The 27,926-nt window shown below is 43.3% G+C and overlaps 1 protein-coding gene across 2 annotated transcripts in view; it reads right to left on the bottom strand.

Moving 5' to 3' along the window:
- The window catches only part of LOC124797501 (inter-alpha-trypsin inhibitor heavy chain H4-like), a 134,588-nt gene that overhangs the window by 67,477 nt on the left and 39,185 nt on the right, over positions 1 to 27,926 (bottom strand). For both annotated transcript variants that reach the window (XM_047260791.1, XM_047260792.1), the window contains exons 7-10: positions 26,393 to 26,596; positions 22,026 to 22,179; positions 8,672 to 9,015; positions 7,076 to 7,348 (exon numbers count right to left, since the gene is read on the bottom strand). In XM_047260791.1, the coding sequence (XP_047116747.1) occupies positions 7,076 to 7,348; positions 8,672 to 9,015; positions 22,026 to 22,179; positions 26,393 to 26,596 (975 nt within the window). The remainder of the gene's footprint in view (positions 1 to 7,075; positions 7,349 to 8,671; positions 9,016 to 22,025; positions 22,180 to 26,392; positions 26,597 to 27,926) is intronic.

Genomic DNA, 27,926 nt, shown 5'->3' with positions numbered 1-27,926 from the left:
TATAGTCTTAGAGGGAGACCAAGAGATGAATACACTAAGCAGATTCAGAAGGATGTAGGCTGCAGTACGTATTGGAAGATGAAGAAGCTTGCGCAGGATAGAGTAGCATGGAGAGCTGCATCAAACGAGTCTCAGGACTGAAGACCACAACAACAACGTGTGACTGATTCGTGATTGCAGTCAGAAAGAGCACATTTTGTAATATACCATGGAAAGTCATCGAATAAAATGGAATTAATATCTAGTATTCCTCAAAGAAGTGTAATGGGTCCTCTGTTATTCCTGTTCTACATCAACGATTTAGAAGACAATCTGAGCGGTCTTCTTGGATTGTTTGCAGATGATGCTGTCATTCATCGTCATGTAATATAATCAGATTACCACATCGAATAGCAAAATGATTTAGGCAAGATATCTGAATGATGCTAAAAGTGGAAATTGACTCTAAATAATTAAAAGTGTGAAGTCATCTACATGAGCAAGACAAAGAATCCGCTAAATTTCTGTTACATGATAAACCACACAACTCTAACGCTGTAAACACGATTAAATACTTAGGGATTACAGTTACGAATAACTTAAATTGGTATAGTTACAGAGATAATGTTCGGAAACAGCAAATCAAAGACTGTAATTTATTGGAAGAACAGAAAATGTAACGGGTTTACTAAAGAGACTGTTTATACTACGCTTGTTCACCCTGTTCTGGAGTATTGCTATGTAATGTGGAATCCGCATTAGACAAGATTGACGGAGGACATAAAAGAAGTTCAAAGACAGGCGGCTCGTTTTTCATTACCACGAAATAAGGGAGAGAGTGCCTCGAATTGGGCTGGCTGTCATTAAAACAAAGCCGTTTTTCACTGCGGCAGGATTTCTCCTGAGAGCGCGAAATTATTTTGTTGGCGCCCACTTGCGTAGGAAGAAATGATCATCGTAATGAAGTAAGAAAAATCGGAACTCGCACGGAAAGATTTAAGTGTTTGCATTTCTCTCACGCTGTCCGAGAGTTGGACGGTAGAAAAGTATCTTGAAGGTATTTCGACGAACCATCAGCAGGCAGTTAATTGTGAATTGCAGAATAATCGTACAGTCTGATTATAAAATCTGAAGGGTGACTAAGATAACACCACATGATAATTTCATGTCGTTTTCCCGTCGTCAAGCCTATTCCACCCCCACTCCCATCGTTTTGATAGTATCAGACATGCACCAATGTGGCCAATAATTTGCTTTGTACCTTCTTACTGTGTGCAACTATTTAATTTGAAGAATATTCCGTATGAAATAACGTTGGTCGAACAACAAAGTTTATTCAACACACCAAGGAATGAAAGAAAGTAGTTGCTAGTGAGCACTGGTGCATATCAACTTGGCGAGTTGAAAATTTGTGCCAGGCTGGAATTCGAACCTGGATCCGCTACTTGCTAGACATACGTGCTGAAGAGCGGGCACAGCGGTCACCACAATTGCGCGGACTACCCCAGCACGCCTCTCGTCACACCCAAATTGTCAACTTACGCCACACACAACATATGTAGTGCCCTTTCTCATTAGCCTCATTAGTTTCAGTGCAGATGCACAAGAAGCTCGAACCCTTAACGGAATCGACGAGATGCCCTGAGTAATGAGCCTATCGAGCAGGGGCACTACATCCGTGGCGTGTGGTGTACGTTGAGAATTTGGGTCTGTCCGATAGAACAGACACCATATACAGGGTGTTACAAAAAGGTACGGCCAAACTTTCAGGAAACATTCCTCACACACAAAGAAAGAAAAGATGTTATGTGGACATGTGTCCGGAAACGCTTAATTTCCATGTTATAGCTCATTTTAGTTTCGTCAGTATGTACTGTACTTCCTCGGTTCACCGCCAGTTGACCCAATTGAAGGAAGGTAATGTTGACTTCGGTGCTTGTGTTGACATGCGACTCACTGCTCTACAGTACTAGCATCAAGCACATCAGTACGTAGCATCAACAGGTTAGTGTTCATCACGAACGTGGTTTTGCAGTCAGTGCAATGTTTACAAATGCGGAGTTGGCAGATGCCCATTTGATGTATGGATTAGCACGGGGCAATAGCCGTGGCGCGGTACGTTTGTATCGAGGCAGATTTCCAGAACGAAGGTGTCCCGACAAGAAGACGTTCGAAGCAATTGATCGGCGACTTAGGGAGCACGGAACATTCCAGCCTATGACTCGCGAATGGGGAAGACCTAGAACGACGAGGACACCTGCAATGGACGAGGCAATTCCTCGTGCAGTTGACGATAACCCTAATGTCAGCGTCAGAGAAGTTGCTGCTGTACAAGGTAACGTTGACCACGTCACTGTATGGAGAGTGCTACGGGAGAACCAGTTGTTTCCGTACCATGTACAGCGTGTGCAGGCACTATCAGCAGCTGATTGGCCTCCACGGGTACACTTCTGCGAATGGTTCATCCAACAATGTGTCAATCCTCATTTCAGTGCAAATGTTCTCTTTACGGATGAGGTTTCATTCCAACGTCACCAAACTGTAAATTTTCACAGTCAACATGTGTGGGCTGACGAGAATCCGCACGCAATTGTGCAATCACGTCATCAACACAGATTTTCTGCGAACGTTTGGGTAGGCATTGTTGGTGATGTCTTGATTGGGCTCCATGTTCTTCCACCTACGCTCAATGGAGCACGTTATCATGATTTCATACGGGATACTCTACCTGTGCTGCTAGAACATGTGCCTTTACAAGTACGACACAACATGTGGTTCATGCACGATGGAGCTCCTGCACATTTCAGTCGAAGTGTTCGTACGCTTCTCAACAACAGATTCGGTAACCGATGGATTGGTAGAGGCGAACCAATTCCATGGCCTCCACGCTCTCCTGACCTCAACCCTCTTGACTTTCATTTATGGGGGCATTTGAAAGCTCTTGTCTACGCAACCCCGGTACCAAATGTAGAGACTCTTCGTGCTCGTATTGTGGACGGCTGTGATGCAATACGCCATTCTCCAGGGCTGCACCAGCGCATCAGGGATTCCATGTGACGGAGGGTGGATGCATGTATCCTCGCTAACGGAGGACATTTTGAACATTTCCTGTAACAAAGTGTTTGAAGTCACGCTGGTACGTTCTGTTGCTGTGTGTTTCCATTCCATGATTAACGTGATTCGAAGAGAAGTAATAAAATGAGCTCTAACATAGAAAGTAAGCGTTTCTGGTCACATGTCCAAATAACGTATTTTCTTTCTTTGTGTGTGGGGAATGTTTCCTGAAAGTTTGGCCATACCTTTTTGTAACACCCTGTATACAAAATTTATTTTGTTTCGTGGTATCCCTTTGTATATGAGTGATCAAAGGCCAGCAAAACAACTAGGTCCTGTTTTTTACAGCGCTCTGACATAGGTGTTTATAAGTCGTAATTTTGCTCAATTTTCCCATGACTGTACTTCGTTCTGGGTGCCAGCACAGTGTCGTACTAACTGCATCCAAGTGCTAGTAAGATGCCGTGCCATATATACTGATGAGCGAAATAATCATATTCCGTCTGGAACTCGTTGGTAATTCCTTTGTGACGAAGTCCCCTCGTTGCCAGGCCATCAACCTGACCTTATAGAAGGCATTATCACTGATTCTGTGTATTAGAGGTTCGATCCAATTGTGATATCAACTGTTGATTTATTTTAAATGGATTTTATTCCAAAACAAATGTGAATTTTATAAAGAGATTCTTTTTAATTGAAAATTTGAAACCATCCTCCCACGAAGTAATTATCCTAAAAGAATATTTGCCCCTGTTGAAGTGTTGTTTGGAAGGAGTTTTGTTTGCCATAAATGTTTGCTTTACAATGATAAATCAAAAAACGCATTTTAAAGAAAGAGGTACATGCTCCATCTGCTGTGCATGGTGTTCTGTGGTAGCTTGCCTTTCGAGCGTTATCCGTTGCATTTTCCCATTAATTTCATTATCAGGAGATAATCCATCCTCTGCATGGACACGAAGTGCACCCACAAAGACTGCAGTCAAGGAGGAATTTACATAGAACATCGACGGCACGTAGAACAACTATTGAAAACGCTAGGGTTAACTATGGAGGTCTACGGTCTCCCTTCCTCCTCGTCAGCAAGGAACTTCAGAAAGTCTGCCTCCTGGCTACGACGATAAATGGGTGACTTGGAAGTCTTCGAATGGATTGAGATCTGGAGTTGGCAGATCAAAGGTTAATTTGGAAAGCTGGGGCTACACCGATCTGGCTGATATTCATTGTGACTGTGGAGAAGAACAAATTGTTCATCATACGCTTCAGAGCCGACTGTGTCCAGCCTTCTGCTCAAAAGACGAACCTATTCAAGGAACAGGAAGTGCATTAGAAGTGACGAAGTTTCGAGAAAAAGTAACGTAGTCAAAAATGGGTATGATAAGGGTGTTCATTAATTAGTTATAGAAAAGTAAACTTCAATTGTGAGAAGGATAAACAATTTAGAGAAATGTTTGGCGTACCACTGGATGTAGTATACCTTCAATTTTTATTCCCGCCTGACACTACGTTTGTGTAACGAATTAATAAACTCCCTCCATGTACGTTTCTGATACGAGAATGAATAAATTATCAGATTGTGTCAGGGTTACATTGAACTCGTACATTATCAGATAATTGAGGCAGTTCAAAATAATAGCTTAATGTGAAGCTATTGACTCGGAACATAGCGCTCTGTAGAACGCGGAGTATTTCTATCATTGAATAACAACCAAACAGAAGCACATAAGAAGTAGAAGGTACGCTTTCAGAATGTACTTCCCATTGTAGGGCTTCTTCATTTTCAGTTCGTGTATTGAGCAGAGGAAGAATGATTGCTTAAATGCGACATGCAGAGGGTTGTAGAATATTTCTAGGTTTCTCAGTTAATGCTGGAAAGTAATTTGCAAGCAGGCTTTTGCGGAACGGTTGGCACCTATCACTAAGGCTTTGCCAGGTCGCGTTTCTCGCCCCATTCTTGAAGCTGTCCCACACAAAGCAGCTTCCTACACACCCTTAGCCTTGATTCCTTCCCCTTTTACAACTACGCCTGCACTTTTCAAGCCACTAGTTAGTAAATGACGAAGGGTACATTATATCAGTTTTAGCGACTTTCTGGCCATTCTATTCGTGTACAGAGAAAGGGTTCTACGAAAAGGTGTTACCACTTATATGTGACAGACTTTTATTTTGTTTTAGTTTTTATTACTTTTATTTTATTTATTTTAATATAGAAGCACACACTATATACACAATTCCAAATGAAACTAGTGTACTTCATCGATCTGTACTCGTTCGTTCTCAAGGCATATGCAAAGTCTTTTCGCCACGCAGGTCATAGCTCGTACACACATTTCCCTAGGTTTAGAGCGGGTAACTTGTATTATAGCTTCTTTATGGCCATTAAGGTCAGTAGGTCTTGTGGCACAAACGCCTTCTTTCACCATTCCCCATAGCCATTAATCACATGGAGTCAAATCGGGTGACTTTGGTGGCCACGCCAAAGGTCCACCTCTTCCAATCCACCTTGTACCAAGTATTTCATCCAGCCAATGTCGAATCTTTAAGGAATAACGTGGTGGTGCACCATCTTCCTGGAAGTAACAACAAAAGTCTGCAATGAAACTTCCTGGCAGATTAAAACTGTGTGCCCGACCGAGACTCGAACTCGGGACCTTTGCCTTTCGCGGGCAAGTGCTCTACCATCTGAGCTACCGAAGCACGACTCACCACGCCCGGTACTCACAGCTTTACTTCTGCCAATATCTCGTCTCCTACCTTCCAAACTTTACAGAAGCTCTCCTGCGAACATTGCAGAACTAGCACTCCTGAAAGAAAGGATACTGCGGAGACATGGCTTAGCCACAGCCTGGGGGATGTTTCCAGAATGAGATTTTCACTCACCGGGCGTGAGTCGTGCTTCGGTAGCTCAGATGGTAGAGCACTTGCCCGCGAAAGACAAAGGTCCCGAGTTCGAGTCTCGGTCGGGCACGCAGTTTTAATCTGCCAGGAAGTTTCATATCAGCGCACACTCCGCTGCAGAGTGAAAATCTCATTCTGAAAAGTCTGCAACATATCTAGGTGAGAGTTTACCATTAGAGTCTTATCACTGAAAAAAATATGGACCAAGAACTCCAAACTTTGAAATGCCTCATCGTACTTTTTCGGAGAGGATCGAATGTACTCTTGTATTTCATGGAGATAGTCTGTAGTCCAAACGGCGTAATTGTGCTTATTCACGTTGCCACTGACATGAAATGTGGCTTCATCTGACGTGAAAAAGACAATATTAGGGTGTATGTCCGTTATATCTCATAACATTTCTGCAGCTCGTGCAGGAGCAGTTTTTCAGCGTCAGATATGGACTGTATCATTTGAATGTGCTACTGCATCATTCACAGATCAATGTGGAGAATGTTTTAGATACTTGTCTGCGCAATTACGGTTTCCAATGCTAATCTCGTACTTTATTTTCCTGGACTCCTAATCATTGTACCTGGAACAGTTATGATGTTATGTTCAAATATTTCTTGGACGTCCCTTGTTCCCTTTACAGTCATTGGTCACATACCAAGTGTGCACAAATTTTGTATGCAGTCGAAGGATCGTTAAACGGCTTGAAGAATCCTTATGAAACCATTGCTGAATTGTTTTCCTTTCTATTGAAGGTGATAAGACACTTCCATCGAAGCTGCTGCCTTCATTCTCTCTTCCAAAGTAAGTCGAGCCGTTATATCTAGCTTGCAACAAATAAAGTTTACAATTATGTAGTACCTTATGAGTGGCGACGTGTTTTTGGAAAACACTGTATAACTGTCAACACATACATGTGTTCGTGCTTATCTTACTTACATGAGCTCTACATGTGATATGTGAAGGACGCAGCAGGTTTGTTGCATTGTTTTTCTCTGATACGAGCGCACTGTATTTTTTAAATATGATGTTTCGAATACATCATCTCCCAGAGTTCACCGATAATGAAGGTGCTTATGAGTTGACCACAGTAAGTACATAGTACTCGTACACAGAACTGAGCAAAATTGCTTCAGATCACTTGAAGCACACTCACCTTGAGAGCGATTTCCTTGGCCCTGTCCTTGATCGTCTGGTTGGGTGTGGCGGCGTCCATGTCCAGCAGCTGGCGCACGGTGAGGAAGGCCCAGAGGCGCTCCCCAGAGGAGGCCTTCTCCAGCCTGGCCGGCGACCTGAACAGCTGTCGGCCCTCCCCCACCACCACGGGCTCCAGCAGTGGCGCTGCAGCCTGCAGCCTGCCAGATACCACCAGCTCGCTGCCGCGGAACAGCGTCGGGAACCTGGTCCGCGTCAGGGAGTCCTTCTCCACCTGCCAGGCACACACTCATTACTACAGGAGAAATCCATATGAGGTTAGGTTTGTTCAGTTTGAGAAAAGGAAGTGATACTGCATCTGGCAGGCTGCTTGAATTTAATGTGTAGAAACCTGAATGGCTAACTTCAAAGCCAAATAACTCGAAAACGGCGCAGCTCATCGAATGTTTATCTTAACAACCATTTCTCAACATCCTTACAAACTTTCCAGGCTTTTTCTGCACCGTGCCACATGCTGGCAATGCCTCCAGGGAGCAATCAGTCTCACAGTGGACAGTGGTTATAAAGTTTTGGCTCATGAGTGTCCCATATTTGAAGAACAGAGGCTAGTGCACGAACCCAAGTTGAGCTGGCTGAGTTGGTTGACTGCTGTCAGACAGACACTTACTTGCTCGTATTACGAGTATTACAAATGATTTCTTGTTTACGTCCACTCATGGGCGATGCAACAATTATTAATATCGAATATTTTTACATATGTGTGGCAAGACGGGCACTGTAACAACATTTGCTTATTGATTAACATTACCAGATTATATAAACAAGTACGATTTTAACTTTAGCACTTTTCATTTTACTAGAGCGAATTATCTGTAAAAGATACTATGATCTGTAATGAGTGTCACACACAGATTCACACTTCAAATTGATCTGAAGATGGCTCAGTAATGAGCCGAAACCGGTGATCAGTAAAGAAAATCTGCGATCGTGACGCAGGATTTTTATCCACACGTTCCCTGTCTACTGCCACTGCTTCTTTGCTGATTAACACAATACTCCCTCCCTCCTTTCACATACAGGCTGGTCCACCTCTCGCGATATCTGGCGAACAATTCGGCGTTACCAGAGTGAGATTTTCACTCTGTAGCGGAGTTTGCGCTGATATGAAACTCCCTGGCAGATTAAAACTGTGTGCCGGACCGAGACTCGAACTCGGGACCTTTGCCTTTCGCGGGCAAGTGCACTACCATCTGAGCTACCCAAGCACGACTCACGCCCCGTCCTCACACGTTTACTTCTGCCAGTACCTAGTTTCCTACCTTCCAAACTTTACAGAAGCTCTCCTACGAACCTTGCAGAACTAGCACTCCTGAAAGAAAGGATATTGCGGAGACTTGGCTTAGCCAGAGCCTGGGGGATGTCTCCAGAATGAGACTTTCACTCTGAAGCGGAGTGTGTGCTGATATGAAACAATTCGGCGTTACATTAAGATGTTCGGATTCTTTCCATCAGACAGTGCGAATTGAAGTGAAATCGAATGAATATTTTTTGCAACACCTAGTACGTGGAAGCTGTAGCGTCAGGCTCTCGAACTAACCTGTCCATCCCCGTATGTGAAGTTGACGCTGGAGAGGAGCGGCGACGCGACCTGCCGGTAGAAGTTGCGCAGCTGCAGGTGGGCGTCCGCCGCCTCGTAGATGCGCCTGCCGAAGCCTCCGTTGCGCAGGGCCAGCCTCCGCAGGAACCCGAAGTCCGCGTCTTCGCCGAACGCCAGCGTAAACAGCGTCGCTCCCCTCTCCACGTTGGCGGCGCTGAAGTCGCGCTCGATGTCGTCCGGCGACCCGCTGGGCTGTCCGTCCGTCAGCAGCACCAGCTGCGCCGCCCCCGCCACCTTCTGTGACACCCGCAGCGCCGTCTCCAGCGCGTCGTGCATCGCCGTACCTGCAAGCCGCTCCGTACCTCATTCGTACGCTCGATTTCCTCGGTTTGGAATGTCTGTTTGACCACTGTTTGTACGAAAGTGTACCGAGAACTGTAGGAAAAATGGACGGAAGAGAACTGAACAGTTTGAGACATCGTACTTTTTTTTTTTTTTTTTTTTTTTTTTGAGCGCTATGGGACTCAACTTCTGAGGACGTTAGTCCCCTAGAACTTAGAACTAGTTAAACCTAACTAACCTAAGGACATCACACACATCCATGCCCGAGGCAGGATTCGAGCCCGCGACCGTAGCGGTCTCGCGGTTCCAAACTGAAGCGCCTAGAACCGCACGGCCACTTAGGCCGGCCATGGTTCTTCTAGCCTATTTTATAATCCACCCTAGCACAACAAGTAATATTAAGTTAAGATTTCCGAAGGGCTTTCGACACCCTTCCTCATAAGCGGCTTGCAATGAAACTGCGTCCTTGTGGAATATCGTATCAGCTATGCGACTGTATTCTTAATTTCCTTTCAGAAAGGACGCAGTTCGTATTAACTGACGGAATGTCATAAACTAAAGCAGAAGTGATTTCTGCCGTTCCCCAAGGTGACGTTATAGGCTCTCTGCTGTTCCTTCTCTATACTGTTTAAGTGATTTAGGAGACAATTTGAGCAGCCGTCTTAGGTTTTTTTTTTTTTTCACTGTCTAGCAAAGTCATCAGAAGATCAAAACAAAGCCTAAACGATTTAGAAAACACATCTGCATAGTGTGAAAATTGGCAATTGGTCCTAAATAATGAAAAGTGTGATGTGATCCACATGAGTACAAAAAGGAATCCGCTAAAATTGCGTTACACGATAAATCAGTTAAATCTAAACGCCGTAAATTTAACTAAATACCTAGGAATTACAATTACGAACAACTTAAAATGGAAAGAACGTTGCGGCGAAGGTGAACCAAAGATTGCGTTTCGTTGGCAGAACGCTTAGAAGATGCAACAGATCTACTGAAGAGGCTGTCCGTTTTCTTTTTGCGTATTGTTGGGTGGGTTAACGGAGTACATTCAGAAAGGTCAAAGAAGGGCAGCACGTTTTGTACTGTCAAGAAATAGGGGAGAGAGTGTGACGGACATGGCACAGGATTTGGGGTGGACATCATTAAAGCAAATGCGTTTCTCGTTGCGGCGGGATCTTCTCACGAAATTTCAATCACAGCTTTCTCCTCCGAATGTGAAAATATTTTGTTGACGCAGACCTACATAGGGAAAAACGATCATCATAACAAAATAAGGAAAATCAGAGCTCGCACTGGAGGATATAGGTGTTCGTTTTTCCTCGGGCTGTTCGAGAGTGGAATAACAGAGAATTATTGTGAAGGTGGTTCGATGATCTCTCTCCAAGGTATGGGGATGCAGATGTGTAGGTAAAATAGAAAAATATTTTTTGTGCTTAAAAAAATTAATACTTGAGGAGTTTGTACAAAAAAGTGCCAAATTAATATTAAGAGTAATAAGCATAATGTTCGTTTAAAAACAGAGAATGCGCTATGTCCTTATACAAGCTCTGTACTAGTAGTACATAGGCCATAACTTATAAGAATCTTGTGTCTTCGTGTCTCTTGACATTCTTGTCTGTCTTGTGTATCTTATCGCTCTTGTAAGCATATATTATTTTCAGAGTGTAAAATATGTATCTGAAAGGGATTCGGTTTATTCCTTCGTGGAAATTATTCGTCGACATATGAGCCGAGATGTTAATTTTTCGCCGGCCGGGGTGGTCGAGCGGTTCTAGGCGCTACAGTCTGGAACCGCGCGACCGCTACGGTCGCAGGTTCGAATCCTGCCTCGGGCATGGATGTGTGTGATGTCCTTACGTTAGTTAGGTTTAAGTAGTTCTAAGTTCTAGAGGACTGATGACCTCAGCTGTTAAGTCCCATAGTGCTCAGAGCCATTTGAACCATTTTTTTGTTAATTTTTCGTGCTCATGACGTTGACTAGCCATGTATTCACGTATGAAATAAGAGATTGAAAACAATTCGACACTTACAGTGAAAGTTAGTTTTATTGTTCATAGGGGAAAAGGGGATACGTTTTTTAAACATAAATATCAGTGATAGCGTAGGATCCCTTTCATTTAATTTCGAAGACTCATTAACGTCATAGCATTCGATCAGAGACTTCTATTCCCGTAGCCAATAGAACGAGAGTGTGTACAATCACTGGCTCGGATCTCGGCAAATTTCAGTGTTATTTGTGAACTTCAATTTACTTAATTGTGGGTCGGTGTTTCTAAAATATTGGGCACTTTGCACAAGAAAGTAACTAATAAACAACAAGGACGCATAAGCACTCTTTCTTATTTTTATGATTTTACCCCAAACCTGAAAATATAAAGCGATAAGAGAAGTTTACGCAACCACCCAGGCCACGTCGCAACACCGAGGAGTAAAGTACAACAACACAAAGAAACATCATTCACTGTGGAAGGATGTTGAAAATCAGATGAACTGATGAAGACTAAAAAGGTTCTCCGCACAATCAGTGACCAGAGACACTCGTGCAAAGTTTGACAAGAAGAAGCGACTGGACGGTACATGCGTTATGACGTCAAGGAATAAGTTACATGGTACTTGACGGCCCTGTAGAGGGTAAACGCTGTAGGGGAATACGGAAATTGGAATGTGTGTGTATGCAATTTCAGTCTTTCTCGGCGTATTCCACTGATGAATTCTTCTCGGATTATCAGCCGAGTGGTGGCGTCGTAACCACTCGGCTGATAACCCGAGAAGAATTCATCAGAATGTGTTGTGGTCTTCAATTCGAGGACTGATCTGAAGCAGCTCTCCATGCTACTCTATGCTGTGCAAGCCTCTTCATCTGCGAATAACTACTGCAATCTACATCTTTCTGCATCTACATAGTGTACTCATCTCTTGGTTTCCCTCAATTAACAAACTGGTGGTCCCTTGATGTCTCAGAATGTGTCCTATCAACCGATCCCTTCTTTTGGTAAAGTTGTGCTACAAACTTGTCTTCAGAGTTCTGTTCAGTGCCTCCTCATTAGTTACATGATCTACTTGCCTAAAACTTTGCATTGCTTTGTAACATTACATTTCAAAACATTCTACGCCCTTTTTGTCTACACTGTTTGTCGTTCATGTTTCGCTTCCATACATGGCTAAACCTCAAAAAATACACTCCTGAAAATGGAAAAAAGAACACATTGACACCGGTGTGTCAGACCCACCATACTTGCTCCGGACACTGCGAGAGGGCTGTACAAGCAATGATCACACGCACGGCACAGCGGACACACCAGGAACCGCGGTGTTGGCCGTCGAATGGCGCTAGCTGCGCAGCATTTGTGCACCGCCGCCGTCAGTGTCAGCCAGTTTGCCGTGGCATACGGAGCTCCATCGCAGTCTTTAACACTGGTAGCATGCCGCGACAGCGTGGACGTGAACCGTATGTGCAGTTGACGGACTTTGAGCGAGGGCGTATAGTGGGCATGCGGGAGGCCGGGTGGACGTACCGCAGAATTGCTCAACACGTGGGGCGTGAGGTCTCCACAGTACATCGATGTTGTCGCCAGTGGTCGGCGGAAGGTGCACGTGCCCGTCGACCTGGGACCGGACCGTAGCGACGCACGGATGCACGCCAAGACCGTAGGATCCTACGCAGTGCCGTAGGGGACCGCACCGCCACTTCCCAGCAAATTAGGGACACTGTTGCTCCTGGGGTATCGGCGAGGACCATTCGCAACCGTCTCCATGAAGCTGGGCTACGGTCCCGCACACCGTTAGGCCGTCTTCCGCTCATGCCCTAACATCGTGCAGCCCGCCTCCAGTGGTGTCGCGACAGGCGTGAATGGAGGGACGAATGGAGACGTGTCGTCTTCAGCGATGAGAGTCGCTTCTGCCTTGGTGCCAATGATGGTCGTATGCGTGTTTGGCGCCGTGCAGGTGAGCGCCACAATCAGGACTGCATACGACCGAGGCACACAGGGCCAACACCCGGCATCATGGTGTGGGGAGCGATCTCCTACACTGGCCGTACACCACTGGTGATCGTCGAGGGGACACTGAATAGTGCACGGTACATCCAAACCGTCATCGAACCCATCGTTCTACCATTCCTAGACCGGCAAGGGAACTTGCTGTTCCAACAGGACAATGCACGTCCGCATGTATCCCGTGCCACCCAACGTGCTCTAGAAGGTGTAAGTCAACTACCCTGGCCAGCAAGATCTCCGGATCTGTACCCCATTGAGCATGTTTGGGACTGGATGAAGCGTCGTCTCACGCGGTCTGCACGTCCAGCACGAACGCTGGTCCAACTGAGGCGCCAGGTGGAAATGACATGGCAAGCCGTTCCACAGGACTACATCCAGCATCTCTACGATCATCTCCATGGGAGAATAGCAGCCTGCATTGCTGCGAAAGGTGGATATACACTGTACTAGTGCCGACATTGTGCATGCTCTGTTGCCTGTGTCTATGTGCCTGTGGTTCTGTCAGTGTGATCATGTGATGTATCTGACCCCAGGAATGTGTCAATAAAGTTTCCCCTTCCTGGGACAATGAATTCACGGTGTTCTTATTTCAATTTCCAGGAGTGTACGTTCAAGAAAGACTTCCTATTCTCTATGTTAACAAATTTCTTATCTTGAGAAACACTTTTCTTGCTTTTGCCAGTCTACACTTTAAAAATCCTCTTTGCTTCACCCATCACCAGTTATTTTCCTGCCAAAATAGTAAAACTCATCTACTGTTTCAAGTATCTCGCTTCCTACTCCAATCCCTCAGCATCTCTTGATTTAATTGGACTACATTCCATTATCCTTGTTTTGCTTTTATTGTTATTCATCTTACATCCTCCTTTCAAGTGTCTGCTGATTTCGTTCAAAAGCTCTTATAAGTCAACGTCATCGCAAAAGTGAGGGTTTTTATTTATTCTCCCTCAACTCTTATTCCTACCCCAAATATTCGTTTGGTTTCCTTTACCACTTGCTCAATGTACAGGTTGAATTGTATCGGGGATAGGCTATAACCCTCTCCCACTCCCTTCTTAACGACTGCTTCCCTTTCATGCCCCTCGAACCTTGTAACTGCTTACTGGTTTCTGCTAGTTGCAAACAGCCTTTCGCTCCTTATATTTTACCCCTGCTCCCTTCATAATTTTAGAGAGGAAAGCAGAATATATCGAGCAAAACATTGAGGACCGTGGGTGCTAGGGCTACTATGAGATGAGGGCACTGGCACAGGAAAGGAATCCGTGAAGCGCTGTTCGAGTCCAGTCATACGACCAACTGGAGCCCGGATTTTTAAGTAAGTGTAGACTGTGGACCCATGCCATGTTGCGGAGAGATCGCAACGAGGAAGGTGGAAGCGAACGTATCGGCAGGCGACAGTCAGTTGAACTGGAGACGCCGGCCATCCGGAACAGCGGCTCGGACTCGCCAACGAGACTGCGTTTCTGCGCCGGCGCCAAGTTATTTTGCGCGAGCTGTACCACCAGTCATCTCGTCAAGTAATATTTCACGTAAGCTCAAGCGGAAGTATATCACACGCTAAAGAAACCCTTTCCAAATTTTACTACACGTAATAGAGGGTAATCCAACTATTTAACGCATGGCGATACATCGATAACAAAAGCAGAGGATGTGAACGAAATTCAAAATTTCCATCGTTGTCGCCCAAGCGCGGGAAATCTGGTGCTTGCATGTTGATGCATAAGTGAGATATCTCCTGTCATACGTGAAATGACTGATTCTGTGCATCAGCCATTTTATTTGTTAGAAGTTAACAAACGCCGTTTTGTCATGAACACAGAGAAGATTTTGTCAGCGATGAAATCAAAAATATCCAAATGTCAACAATATTCACAGATGGCCTCAGCAGTTTGAAGATACAGCATGTTTGCACAAAGAAAAAATTACCGGTTGGCCACGTTTAACGGCACAAAACGTTGAAAGAGTAGCACGTTGTTCGTGTGACCAAGTTGAGTCATATACAGCAGCATCTATAAAGTTTGTAAAAGTGTTTCTAACATCCTTTTAAAAACTCTCGAGTTCTTATAGATTTATTGGTATCTATTGTAATAGTCATACTAATTTTAAATTACCCCTTACAATCAACTACATAAGATACTCAGGTTTATTGGCGCACTTGATATACAAGCCACCTACCAAAGTGACGTGGGTATAAGAAAGCAGCCTTTAAGAGCTTTTTATTAACTTATTGTTGTTATACAGGGTGGTCAGAACAGATTCAAAAGCCGTGAGGCAGTTACACGATAGGCTGCGCTGAGAAGTAATCGTTAACAAAAAAATATTCGAATACTTTGCTCCGTTCCGAGTTAATTATTATTGAAGTTAGCCAATCATGCCGTTGGGAGCGCAAATTCAAGCGGCCCGCCAGAGATGGTGTGCTTCGTTCGGTTTTCTAAAACCGGAAATGAGAGCGATACAAAAATTAGACTTCAGATGGTAGTAACGATCGAACCAGAGCCAAAGGCTGAACAGCCTCGTGCGCTGTCATCCTCGCTATGAGAACAACCGACACGGAGTGTGTCTGGCGAGCCGCTTGAATTTGCGCACCCAACGGTAGGATTGGGTAACTTCAATACTAATTAACTCGGACACGCAGCAACGTATCGAATTTTTTCTTAAGAATTACTTCCTATCACAACCTACCCTGTAACACCCTTACAAGCTTTTCAGACTGCGTCTAACCACTTGGAAAAGAAGGTAACTTTCGTGGCTCTTTATTAGGAATACTCTAGCAAAGGGAAGCATTAATTGCCTTGTCTCAAGCTAGCGAAGATTACGGCAGGAGGCCGTTATTTTGTTACTGTTTGCAAAGTTCCTGTTTTCAACCCTGCTGGCGAAGATTTAACGCCAGAGAGATAGCTACGTAATTTATTAATATTTGCCTTAGTGCTTTACTGATTTTGGATTTATTCCCAGTCTTTTTTGCGTTATCAAGCGGTGTGCAAGAACAAGACTACAGGAACAAAGTAGAACTGTGATAACGATGCGGCACTCTCTAAGAAGAAAGCAAAGCAGGACGACACACTAGTGAAAGATACGAAAAGAAGAAATTTTGCTGAACGAAATGAAGAGCTAGACGAGGAGCAAAGGAGGTCAAAATAAAAGTCAAATTACTTTAAAACGTGTAGCCTATTTAGCAGTGCGGCAGACTCCGAAACACACACACGAGAGGATTGTGATCCTTGGTCTGGTACAACAGCCAATGGTCCTTAGACGGTATCTCACCTCGTTTAGATAAATCCTGGAATGGTTCCCGGTCTTTGCTCAGGAAATATGATACATACAAACAGTTAACATTTAATAACACACAGAACAAAATTGCCACTACTCATAGAGAAATTGCGCACACTACTTCCTTCCCTTTGGTTACCTGACGACAGAAAGTCCATCAGGCCACAGAGTTAAAATTAAAATGTGCCAAATCATGAAAACAGTGGACATCACACGAGGGATAAGTGCCAAAAAAACGAGAGGTGCAGGATGTTACAGCATCATTGTACTGGATACCTCAAATTCGAAACACCAAAGAGACAGTTATGCAAAACTCACCGAGAATCCAACTACCTGCAATATTTGCAACAACACCCAACCCACGTACTCACATAAATGTAAGACACTCCTCCTATTTCAAATAGAAACTGAGTATAGAATCAGAAGAGAAGGAGGTATATTTGGGAAAGGCCGGGAGATATGGGAAGATTTCAGTTAGATGACATCATGGTCAGACAGATTTCGAAACCAGATAGAGATTCGAATCACAGTTTAGTAGTGATGAAGAGTAGGCTGAAGTTTAAGATATTAGTCAGAAAGAATCAATACGCAAAGAAGTGGAATACAGACGAATTAAGAAATTAAGAGTTATTCTTGAAGTTCTCCAAGGCTTCAGATACTGCAGTAAGGAATAGTTCAGTGAGCAGTTCAGCCGAAGACGAATGGACATCTCCAAAAGGGGCAATCACGGACGTTGGAAAGAAAAACGTAGATACAAAGAAGATAACTGCGAAGAAACCATGAGTAATACAAGAAACACTACAGCTGATCGACGAAAGAAGAAATGTAAACAATTTTCAGGGAAATTAAGGAATACAAAAATACAAGTCACAGGAATGGAATAAATTGGCAATGCAGGAAAACTAGGGCGAAATGGTTGCATGGAAAATGTGAAGAATTCGAAAAAGAGGTAACTGTCGGAAGGACTAACTCAGCATATAGAAAACGCAAAACATCCTTCGGTGACATTAATACCAAGGGTGCAATGAGAATTCCGCTATTAAATGCAGAGGAGAGTGCGTATAGGTGGAAAGATTACTCTGGAGACATCCATGAGGGCGAAGACATGTCTGATGCCTTGACAGAAGAAGAAACAGGAGTCGATGTGGAAGAGTTAGGGGATCCAGTATTAGAATCAGAATTTAAATGAGCTTTGGAACACTTAGATTGAATAAGACACAGGGGATAGATAATATTCCATCAGAATTTCTAAAATCATTGAGGAAAGTGGCAACAAAAGGATTACTCCTGTTGGTGTATAGAATGTATAAGCCTGGCGATATACCATCTGGCTTTCGGAAAAGCATCATCCACACGATTCCGAAGACTGCAAGAAGCAACAAGTGAGAGATTTATTGCACAGTCATGATAACAGCTCATGCATCCCAGTTGCTGACAAGAATAATACGCAGAAGAATGTAAAAGAAAAATGCTAATGTGTTGTATGACTATCATTTTGGCTTTAGAAACGGAATCGGCGCCAGAGCGGCAACTCTGGCGTTGCAGTTGACAATGGAAGTAAGACTAAAGTAAAATCAAGACACGTTCACAGGATTTGTCGACCTGTAAAAAACGTTCGGCAATATCAAATGTTTCAAGGTGTTCGAAATTCTGAGAAAAATAGGGTGAGCTATATGGAGAGATGAGTAATACGACCGATGGACGGAGCCAGGAGGACTAGCCACAGAAAAAGAGCATTCCTGGCCAACAGAAGTCTACTAGAATCAACCATCGGCCTGAATTGGAAGACAAATTTCTGAGAATTTTTTTCTGGATCACAGCATTGTATGGTAGTGAAACATGTACTACGGGAAAACTGGAATAGAAGAGAAGCATCTGAGATGTGCAGCGACAAAGAATGCAGAAAATTAACTGGACTTACAAGGTAAGGAATGAAGAGGTTCTTCGCAGACTCGGCGAGCAAAGCAATGTACGGTAACCGCAGATAAGAAGAAGGGACAGGATGGTACGACTTCCATCCTACTAAAGGGAGCTGTAGAGGTTAAAAACTGTATGCAGAGGTTAGGATACATCCAGCGTATAATTGAGGTCGTGGCTTGTAATCGCTGTTCTGAGATGAAGAGGATGACACGGTAGGGGAATTTGGGGGGGGGGGGGGGGCATGAAAGCATTCAGAAGACTGATGAATAAAATAAAGGAAAGTAACCGCCTGTCAAAGAAAGAATAACCGAGACTGCCAACTTCTATGGTACAAAGTCGGATACTGTAGGACAGTACTCTTTAAACGATTTTTCCCTTCAAAGATGCCTGCATTTACTTTTCAGTCAGTCAGTTTGAGTTATCTGAAGATAGATTTCTGGAGTCTTGGATTAGGTGTTAGAGTCGAGCACGGAGTTGTATGATAGCACTGAGCAGTAATTAATATGACATGTGAGAGTAATTCAAACGATGAGTAAGGTGGGGAAACGTACCGCTGGTGAAGAGATTGTGGTAGGAAATTATACCGAGGTAACAAGGTGATTCAGAGTAAGTGAAATAATTACGAATAACATAAGCGCGTCATTAATAAGAAATGTTAGCTTATGTTATGTATACTAAATCTCTCGGGTTTAATTGTACTCTTTAAATCAAGATGAACAGTAAACTACTTTCTATAAACATCATTTGGTAATAATTAAAAATACTTGCCCATAGTGAAGGTTTTATCGAAATAATGGTGAAGAGTGTGAGTAATAACTTCACTGTTGGGCTTTAGACTACATGCTTGTCAAATAAATAGTCACTTTATTACTTGCTTGACTTGGTCTAAATTATATAACACGGAGATTCCACTACAGCTGATCATCTGAATTAATATTGCTCATGATTATTTAAATTGAGAAATAACCGCGTGGCCACTGCCGACGGAGGTTCGAGTCCTCCCTCAGGCATGAGTGTTTGTGTTGTCCATACCGTAAGTTAGTTTAAGTTAGATTAAGTAGTGTGTAAGCTTAGGGACCGATGACCTAAGCAGTTTGGTCCCATAAGATATAACCACAAATCTTTTTTGTTAACTTTCGTGTTTTTACCTGTATGTGAACTCTACCACCAAAATAAATAAATAAAGAATGATTGAAATTACAATGAAATGAACACGCTTAGCTGCTTACAGGCGTTGACGTACGTCAACGGGGACGGATGAAAACGTGTGCCCCGACCGGGACTCGAACCCGGGATCTCCTGCTTACATGGCAGACGATCTATCCTTTTTTTTCTTTTGTTCGTTGCATCTGCTCGGGGCGGACGTCGTAAGACACCCATTTAAGTTCGCTGTTGATCGACTAACTCAGTGTTTTATTACAGAGGGCAGCTAGCCCTCTGACCGAACACGCTGAGCTACCGTGCCGGCATCCATCTGAGCCACCGAAGACATAGAGGGCAGGGAGACTGCAGGGATTTATCTCTGCCACGCCTCCCGCGAAACCCACATTCTCATATATATATATATATATATATATATATATATATATATATATATATACATATATATATATATATATATATATATATATATATATATATATATATAGTCTGATTGCCTTAATTAAACTGGGGTCATATAGCAACCGGAAAACACAGGATGAGAGAGAAGGGACAGGACTGGGGGCTAACATTTTTCAGAACAGTCTAATAATCACAGAGAAGAAGGAGCATCGACGAAATAATGCTTTCCAGTAGGTAACAAGTCAGTAGTGGAGATGCTGCAACATGTCAACATTCAGCATCTTTTCTTTCAGTGACAGTCCATATCTAGTTAGTAATTAACTAGCGTTTATACAATCCCGAAGCAGCCTCCGAAGGCAGGTAGTGACCACCGAGTGAGTATATATTGAATGGGGACTGACACTGCACCAGTGTTACAAGAAAAAGCATAACTCGTTGAGTTAAGCTCTTCCTCTGCTCTTGGATAAGAGAGCGACAGTAACTCACGGTGAATTACTGTCGCTCTCTTACCAATCAGACGCAGAACAACGTAATTCTACATCTACATCTACATCCATACTCCGCAAGCCACCTGACGGTGTGTGGTGGACGGTACCTTGAGCACCTCTATCGGTTCTCCCTTCTATTCCAGTCTCGTATTGTTCGTGGAAAGAAGGACTGTCGGTATGCCTCTGTGTGGGCTCTAATCTCTCTGATTTTATCCTCATGGTCTCTTCGCGAGATATACGTAGGAGGGAGCAATATACTGCTTGACTCCTCAGTGAAGGTATGTTCTCAAAACTTCAACAAAAGCCCGTACCGAGCTACTGAGCGTCTCTCCTGCAGAGTCTTCCACTGGAGTTTATCTATCATCTCCGTAACGCTTTCGCGATTACTAAATGATCCTGTAACGAAGCGCGCTGCTCTCCTTTGGATCTTCTCTATCTCTTCTATCAACCCCATCTGGTACGGATCCCACACTGCTGAGCAGTATTCAAGCAGTGGGCGAACAAGCGTATTGTAACCTAGCTCCTTTGTTTTCGGATTGCATTTGCTTAGGATTCTTCCAATGAATCTCAGCCTGGCATCAGCTTTACCGACGGTCAACTTCATATGATCATTCCATTTTAAATCACTCCTAATGCATACTCCCAGATAATTTATGGAATTAACTGCTTCCAGTTGCTGACCTGCTATATTGTAGCTAAATGATAAGGGATCATTCTTTCTATGTATTCGCAGGACATTACACTTTTCTACATTGAGATTCAATTGCCGTTCCCTGCACCATGCGTCAATTCGCTGCAGATCCTCCTGCATTTCAGTACAATTTTCCAGTGTTACAACCTCTCGATATAGCACAGCATCATCCGCAAAAAGCCTCAGTGAACTTCCGATGTCATCCACAAGATCATTTCTGTATATTGTGAATAGCAACGGTCCTACGATACTCACCTGCGGCACACCTGAAATCACTCTTACTTAGGAAGACTTCCCTCCATTGAGAATGACATGCTACGTTCTGTTATGTAGGAACTCTTCAATCCAATTACACAATTGGTCTGATAGTCCATATGCTCTTACTTTGCTCATTAAACGACTGTGGGGAACTGTATCGAACGCCTTGCGGAAGTCAAGAAACACGGCATCTACCTGTGAACCCGTGTCTATGGCCCTCTGAGTCTCGTGGACGAATAAGGCGAGCTGGGTTTCACACGACCGTCTTTTTCGAAACCCATGCTGATTCCTACAGAGTAGATTTATAGTCTCCAGAAAAGTCATTATACTCGAACATAATACGTGTTCCAAAATTCTACAACTGATCGACGTTAGAGTTATAGGTCTATAGTTCTGCACATCTGTCCGACGTTCCTTCTTGAAAACGGTGATGACCTGTGCCCTTTTCCAATCCTTTGGAACGCTACGCTCTTCTAGAGACCTACGGTACACCGCTGCAAGAAGGGGGGCAAGTTCCTTCGCGTACTCTGTGTAAAATCGAACTGGTATCCCATCAGGTCCAGCGGCGTTTCCTCTTTTGAGCGATTTTAATTGATTCTCTATCCCTCTGTCGTCTATTTCGATATCTACCATTTTGTCATCTGTGCGACAATGTGCGACATGCTGGTTCTTGTAACATTTGAGCAGTATCAGTCCCTATTCAGTACGATATATACTAGGTGGTCACTACAAACCTCCGAATGATTTTACGAGACTGTACAAACACTGCGCTGAAGTTAATGTCAGAATCTGACAAGGAACTCGAAGTATTCTCAGAGTGCACAGCTCACCTCCCCCAGCCTTCAGAGATGTGACGTAGTCCTTAGCGAGCACGACGTTTTCAGGGGTCGCGGCGACCACAGCGGCCGTGTCGTTGCCTGCGCCGGACACGTGCTGGTCAGACGAGGAGGAGGGGACCGCCACGTCGGCATGTGGCCGCCACACCTGTTGGCAAAGCGAGCGAATGTATTCCCTTGTGTAAACCCGACTCACACATTTTCAGACGATTGCCGTGAACATATAGAACAAAGGTGTCGAACCGGAGAGATGGAGCTACCAAAAATCACAAATTAATTGACTGTATTCTTTGTGCAACTGTGAGCAAGATGTATATTTTTACACTTCCTAAAAAAAAAGTGAAATATCCAGAAGACATGGTCGGATATCAATATTGCTTCGTACAAACCATTTGCAAATAAATAACTGATTAGAATTGCAATTGACTGTGAGAGGCAGAACAGCCGCCGAGTGCAATATTTTTGTTCGTGATTAGTGGTGTTACCGAGCCTGAGAGACCATATAAGAGGCGTGAAGAGTGTCAGATATTGACTAATAACTGTGAAGGACATGCAGATGCCGCCTGCTCGTGAAAGACAACGTTATGGCACCATGACAGACTTTGAAAAGGACCTCTTGTAGCTCTCCGATTCGTCAACTGGTAGAATGGCAAATTATCAAGATTTGTGTAGCGGTCTGATGTGACAGTAAATCGATGATCGACTACGTGGGAATGCGAGGACAGCGTACTCGTGGTCAAGATTCCGGTCGCCCATGTCAGGCCATTGGAGGGAGGATGGCCGTACTGTGCACCAAACATGTTGTAAGCCCTTCCAGCTGCGCCTGCCACCCGCGAACAAGTAATAGCCTGCCTGCAAAATTCTGTGTCATCCTGCACCATTGGTTGGAGAACAGCAACAGCCAGAAATGGCAATTAGCATCGTAGGATGATCAGCAGAAGAATCACACAAAGGCCACGAGGAGGAAATTTCTGAGAATATACGTTTGGAGCGCAGTACTATGCATGGTAGTGAAACATGGACTGTGGGAAATGTGCTGGCGCAAGCTGTCGCCAGCACACCAATTTTGCCACCTTCATAATAAGTGCCCTAATGTGTGACTCTGTAGTTTCCATACTGTCATTATACTAAAAACAGTGCAATAAAGTTTAACCGCAAATACTATGAAGATGCAGTTACGAACGATTCCCCATTTTATGCGGTAATTACACTTAGTGCCTGGGTATTGTGCACATGAGCAAGGAAGCTTAAGTTATATATATATGTGCGTGAAAATAATCGCCATTAAATTTTCTGCCTGTTTATGTGAGGAAATAAGAATATTGAAATATATTTAGAAAGTTACATACTATATGTAGTGACAGTCATTCCCACACTTCAAAAATTTTTAGAATGTTCATTTTTTGGGTAAGCAGTCATTACAAATATAGTCTCCGAGTAACTTCTCCAGTATGGGCAGCCTGATTGCAATCAGAGAATCCAATACAGCTGTACTACAACTTTTTGACGTTACCTACTTCTCCACAGATGCAGCACGCAGCAATAGGTTCTTTACAACGCGTAGCGAGACTTCAATGCATCATTAAACAGTTTATCGTTATTATCTTCAATGATTCTGGTGTTTTCTTCTTACTTATGTTTTTCTTTTCTTCTTTTCAGGCTGTTGTTTCTTGTCATTCATTACTTTTTTCTTCGTTATCAGATTCTTTTCCACGGTGGCGCGCACCTATTCTCATTCAGCGCACCATTACTACAGTTTGCCATTAGATACAAACGCGATTAGAATCTGTATGCTTTGCTGTTATATTTAGAGAGCAAATCCAAGCAATTATACAATGAATTTCAAGCTCTGAGAATAAACTCAGATAAAAGTAAATCAGTAATAATTGTAAGCCTACTTTCTTCTTTTCTGTCTGCCGAAAGTAAGAGGAAAGTGGCATTTTTCATTTGTCTCACGCATTCCACTATTCAGATGGCGCCTGTATTCTTGTTTCTGTTTGTTACCTTCAGGAATCAGAAGAGGGCAGCAGTATTCAGAAGTTATTTTTATCGCCAACTGCCAGTACTGGATGTGTGTGATTGTCAACCGCTCACAATCGCCCAACTCTGGCTTACTAAAAAATAAAATAAAGTGAAATAAAATAAAAAGCACGTAGACGGAACAGCTAGTAACATCTCATGGAGCATACAGTTAATGTGCCACTGCATTGAATAATACTGAGAAAATAAGTGTCAAAGCTTGCACTCTGTAAAATACCTTATGTAGAATGTTTGTTGAAGTAATGTTTTAAGTATTGATATGAACGTAAACTATGATTATTCCGTACTTAAAACACAAGGCGTCCGTTTTCAGCGGTGCTGTCTAACGATTATGGCATAAAATTGTACAAAAGAATTTTGAAGTTTGATAACAAAATCGTTATCCTAATTGGAAGATTTGCAGTTACGAGCACATTGACGGTCTTCGCATAGTGGTCGGCCTGTTGTTATCAACTAGTCGCTATGTTACATTAAAAAGTTAACCGCCTAAAAAGGGAAAGCAGTCTTCACTAATCGGAGAGCTCATAAACCACAGTATCGTAAAATCTTCACAGGAGATCAGAATGAAAACAAGGAAATACTTGCAATTGTCCTTCAGTGTCTAATTTAAGTACGAACTCGAGATTTTTACTTATTCCATCGTAATGACAATGGCGATAGATGAAGGGATTGAAAGCTCGAGTTTTCTCAAGTTTTACGCATGAAAAACTGAATATTTCATGTAATAAATTCATTGCGAGAAACCATTGTAAGATGTAAATTATTTGGTTCTTCGAAGTCAGTCAATCACTCAGAAAATTAGCGTCGACCAGATACGTCAGTCTCACATTTTTAAGTCTTTGCATATGGTTTTCCATTGCTTCCACCGATCTGTTACGGCATCTCAAGTGTGTATGTTTGTCGTGTGGATGACTTCGATGAGTGCGTGTACAGTTTGCTGTTGGGTTTGTGTCGCTATGGAGCAGTGAGACCTGGTGCCCGCACACAGTCTACTCCCCTCGAATAGCACCAAGGCGACAGCCGTGCCTAATGCCACCGTCCGACTAATGGATCAGCATCTACAGTGTCACTTGTCGTCACTCCATGAGGCACTGCTGAAAGTTTAGAATTTAATGTACTGACACAAAAGCTGGTGATCACTTTAAAAACAATTCCTCCTCCCCTTGTCTTAGAAGTACTGGTCGTAAAAATTTCTACCATCACCAGTACTCGAACTGGACACCTCGAAACTATGTGTTGGATACCTCTGCTACGACGACAGGTTTTAGTTAGACACGAATGAAAATTTATATTCTACTGAAGTCAGTGATTTATCAAAACTGAGGAAAAATGAGTACCATATTACAATTAATTTTTGCTTGTTTGGTTAATAGTATCGCACTAAAACAGCACAAAGTAAGAATATAAATTTACTTTGTCATAATAAAAGAGCTACAGATTGGTGTTGGAGGAAAAATCTGTCTATCTTAATTTTAATTCAAAAAGGTCTCGAACAACAACAAATGGACTATGAATTGGACAGAAAACGTGTACACGTGGAACTGCCAGAAATTTCCTTTCCTAACATATGAAAATTTCTAAAGTTATTTACAAAACGTGGAAAATCTGTAAATAAATTCCTAACAAAAAAGTTTCTCCAAAAAGTAGCAATAGACAATGGGGTAGGATTATGATATTATATGAATAGCATAGAAGATAGAATGCTTTCTTTTTAGGTAATAGTTTAAATTATAGAGTTTCTTTTTGAATAAATTCCTACGTTAAACATCATTACGTTATTAATCATAAAATTTATAAATTTTTATGTACAATTTTAAGTAATAATCGTAAGATAACTTCAGTGAAGACGGAGGCCCTAGATTTAAGTAGAGAATAATAACAGGTTACGTTTATGTTAGCATTGAATACGATACTCAACCATTCTATGTAAGTTATTTTACAGAGTCTAAGCTTTGATTCCTCTTTTATCAGCACAGTTTAACGCAGTGACATATTAACACCGTGTTTCAGCAGTCGCCACTAGCTGTCCTGTTGCAGCCATGTTTAAAATCTTGTCCTGTCAAAGGTTTTTCAGAGATACGTTTCGTTACGTTTCTTTTCTATTTTTGATAAAGCAGAATTATTCAGTTTATCGAATACATTCAGCGTACTTTACCCATAATTATCTTATTAACATCGTAAAAACTTTTGTCACTGCCTATATGCATAAGGCACCATCCTTATGAGAAAATAAATCAGTATTAAGGGACAAACATATAATTCCCGCGATATATGAGGTCTCCGATGCTTTTGGCCACACGTAAACGTATGTTCATCCTTACCTGCGATTCAGAGGAGAACGTGATGAGCGTGAAGTTGTCTCGCGGGCGCAGCTCGTCCAGGATGGAGACCATGGCCTGCCTCAGCTGGTCTATCTTGCGGCCGCCCATCGACCCACTCACGTCCAGCACGAACACGACGTACTTGGGCAGCGGCGGGAGGTCCGCCGGCGAGTAGAAGTGCACGAAGTAGCCGTCATCACTCACCTGCTCAGAGGAAATATTACAACACCGTCGGTGTTCCCTTACAGCGAAATGGCAGTACTTAGTCTGGAAAAGCAACGTTATCCAAACGAAAAAGATCTGTTGGCCACAGCGAAAGGAGAGCGCAGATAAAAGTAACCAGCTGAGTGCCGTTAGGAATGAAGCAACCTACAAGAGAGTAGGCAGTGCTCCGACGTTGTAAAAGAGAAACGTATATATCTGACTGGTGTCTGTTCTGTCGGACATGTCCGCACAACAGATGCCACTCAGATATCTACGTTTATGAAAGAAGAGGGGCACGCCTCCTCAACATTTGTTTCAGTGCGGATGCACAAATAACATCCCAACTCCCATGGAAATCAAGATTTGAAGAGGGATGCTGCATTGCAGCGTGCAATATGTTCGAAATTTTACTCGGTCAGGGACCACGTCCACGTGTTCGAAGCGGTTGCTGTTCAAGAATCAGTACGAGATCCTCACTCTCCCGCGGTGCAGGGGCGGTTTAGGCTTGTATCATGTCCCTGACAAAGCGATAGCCCTTATTGTCAGCTCTCAAGGTGCTGTGGCGCCGTTGTCCCACGTTCCTCGCCAACCTGTTGCTGGAAGCCATAGCACCACGCTCTCTCTCGGCCCGTATCTAGCTTTCAGACATCCTACCACCCTTCTTTTCCTTCCGCCATTTTTTCCTCGAACTGTTCTATGTCCGTACTGCGACACTGCCAACGCGCCTCATGTCTATGCGAACTACAATTTTCTTCATCAACAGAGGACACCGAATGTGGTTGATGGAAAGCATCCCCACGTCGACTGGAGTGCCGTCTGGTGAACTTAATGCGCTCCTTATCTTGCCTCTGACGTCCAGTCTACATGGTACCTTACGGTGAATTAGAAGCAAGTATACCGGTTATGCCTTCACGGGATCCACCTTACCGGACTCGGGATACTTCCCACAAATGACGACGAGCTCCTTGAAATGGATTTGAGGACACGCAGTTCACTACTTGTTTGCTATCGGTAAGAAAGAGACCTCATTTTCGGCATATCGAAGCGGAGTCTCTCAATAAGGTGGTTTCCCTTTTGACCAAAACTTGCCACCCAGTTTGTAGCTTTCGTGCTTGTGGTCGTCTTGGTGATATCCCGTGTCCATCATACCCCACCAGTCTTTGAATATGATACAGTTATCTTTCATAGGAATATCTTCCTTTAAACTGATCAGGAACTGCAGGTCAATCTGAAACGAAGGGGTGTTCATTTTATTTGGGGTGCGCAGAAAAGTCATTCAGACAATGGCACCAGCTAATAAAAAAGGAAACAAGATACAGGAGTTACAGGA

The sequence above is a fragment of the Schistocerca piceifrons genome, chromosome 1 (genome assembly GCF_021461385.2).
Source record: "Schistocerca piceifrons isolate TAMUIC-IGC-003096 chromosome 1, iqSchPice1.1, whole genome shotgun sequence".
Taxonomy (NCBI): domain Eukaryota; kingdom Metazoa; phylum Arthropoda; class Insecta; order Orthoptera; family Acrididae; genus Schistocerca; species Schistocerca piceifrons.
This window is presented reverse-complemented; position numbering and strand designations above follow the sequence as displayed.